Source organism: Episyrphus balteatus, chromosome 4 (assembly GCF_945859705.1).
Source record: "Episyrphus balteatus chromosome 4, idEpiBalt1.1, whole genome shotgun sequence".
Taxonomy (NCBI): domain Eukaryota; kingdom Metazoa; phylum Arthropoda; class Insecta; order Diptera; family Syrphidae; genus Episyrphus; species Episyrphus balteatus.
The window spans coordinates 51,056,601-51,058,634 of NC_079137.1; the positions used below are offsets into that span (position 1 = coordinate 51,056,601).

General features: G+C 29.8%; 1 protein-coding gene across 1 annotated transcript; it reads left to right on the forward strand.

Moving 5' to 3' along the window:
* The first annotated feature begins 321 nt into the window (after positions 1 to 321).
* Positions 322 to 1,185, forward strand: LOC129919102 (putative gustatory receptor 22f). The gene is made up of 2 exons (XM_055999944.1): positions 322 to 959; positions 1,021 to 1,185. The coding sequence occupies exons 1-2, from the start codon at positions 372 to 374 to the stop codon at positions 1,171 to 1,173; spliced, it is 741 nt and encodes a 246-aa protein (XP_055855919.1). The 5' UTR covers positions 322 to 371; the 3' UTR covers positions 1,174 to 1,185.
* The last annotated feature ends 849 nt before the right edge of the window (positions 1,186 to 2,034 follow it).

Here is a 2,034-nt window from a genome sequence, read left to right on the forward strand (position 1 = left end):
AGTTCACTCTCAATAACACCCTGTGCATCTATACCGCTATTGTCGACATCATATTAATTTTACTTCTCCCAATTTTACTCTGCATGCAATTCGGAATAAGTTTTGAAATGTTAGCTTCAAATGACCTGCTTTCAAAAGTTCGTAAAACTATTGCCTTAGCTAACTCTGTGGCAGTTTGTGCCAGTTTGATTGGACAATGGACACGACCATCTGCGGAAAAAACTCGCCGACTTTTTGCTCAATTTGGCAGAGTTCGTGAAGGAGAATGCTCGAAATTACAAAGAAATACTTCAATCACGAAGAAAACTATTGCTCTTTTCATTATAAAGACGATAGTTTCTGTGATTTTTATTATCGAAAGTTTTAGCACAATGATTTTGGAAAATAAAAATCCATCTTTAAAGCACACAGTTATTTCAATTTACTTTGCTGTTCTGGAGAATATAATATTTTTGGTTGAGAATCAATTTTATTATAGTTTGGTGTTTTGCAATTACATGTTTGAACTTTTGAATGACCATATCAATACAGTGACTAACAAAATTCTTTCACTCAAGATCAAATTGTATCGAAGAGATGTTACTGAAATTCTTATTGTACGTAAAGGATTCAACCTTCAACGGGAACTTGAACTTATAGGAAAAATGCATACTCAGCTTTTTGATCTTGTTCATACCGCTAGAAGTCTATTTCAGTTTCAAATATTGACGGTAATTGTAACGGTATTTGTGACTCAGGTATCACTTTGTTTTCGAATTATTTCGTACTTTCGAAAAAATCAACTTGATTTGCCAATGGAGTTTTTCTACGTTGAAGGATCTAGAATTTGTTTGAGTGTTGGAAGTTTTTGGTTACTGTGTTATATAAGCGGTTCGGTTGTTTGTCAATGTAATATGGGTGGAGAACTTGTTAAAATTCTTACTTCGAAACATCATTTGGGTATTGCTATGGAAAATCAAGTGAGTTTGTATAATATTTTGTAGTAGGTACATTGAGACCTATATTCTTTACTTTTTTTAGATCGAAATTCTAACATTTCAATTCAAAAGAGAAAAATTACGATTGAGTCTTTGTGGATTGTTTGATCTTAGTTGGGGAACAGCATTTGATATGGTTAGCGTTTCGGTGATGTACTTACTACTTTTATTGCAGTTGGATTATAAGAATTTATAGATTTCTAATAAAATAAAACAATATTTTAAAAAACACGTACATTATTGTAGTTATAGATATTATTTAATTTCAGACTTTGCAGTTAGAACTATCGATAGTTAGTAACTGAAAGATTAGAACTATTGATTAGTTCATTCATTCATTTATTCATTCGAATAAAAACTATCGAATAAAACTATCGAATAAAGAAAACTATTCGAATGAAAAAACTATTCGAATGAAAAAACTTTTGAATACAAAAAACTATTCGAATGAAAAAACTACCGAATACAAAACTATCGAATGAAAAAACTATTGAATGAAAATAGTTACTAAATAAATGAATGATTTAAAACTATCGAATGAATGTTTATTTTACAACTATCGATAGTTTGATAGTTTTTATTCGATAGTTCCCATCACTAATATACATATAAAAACTTGAATTTAATTTAGTCGATAAGTTCACAAAATATTTGTTGAATCTGGGGCGGTACGAAATTCACCGGTTAATTTTTTTTTTTAATATGGTTCACTGGGGTGTATGTGTAACATTTTTTATTTGCAATTTTATAGGCTATTGATTATGTCTTAGGGAAAGAAACTAAGACGTTCACGGCATCATTTTATTGCTGGAATCGTTATAAAAGAAGATAAAACTGCAGAGTGCTATTAAATTAAAATACTGAGAAAAAAATTTCAGGTTAGAATAAGCGCCATCTGCCTACTAAGCTTGTACAAAAAAGCGAATAGCATTATACTTTGTTTGGAGATTAAAACTATTAAAAAGGCGTTTTTATGATTTGAAAACAACTTTGTACAACTTTTAATACTCAAAAAAAAAAAACTAAAAAAACAGTATAGGGTTGTATTGGTATTTGA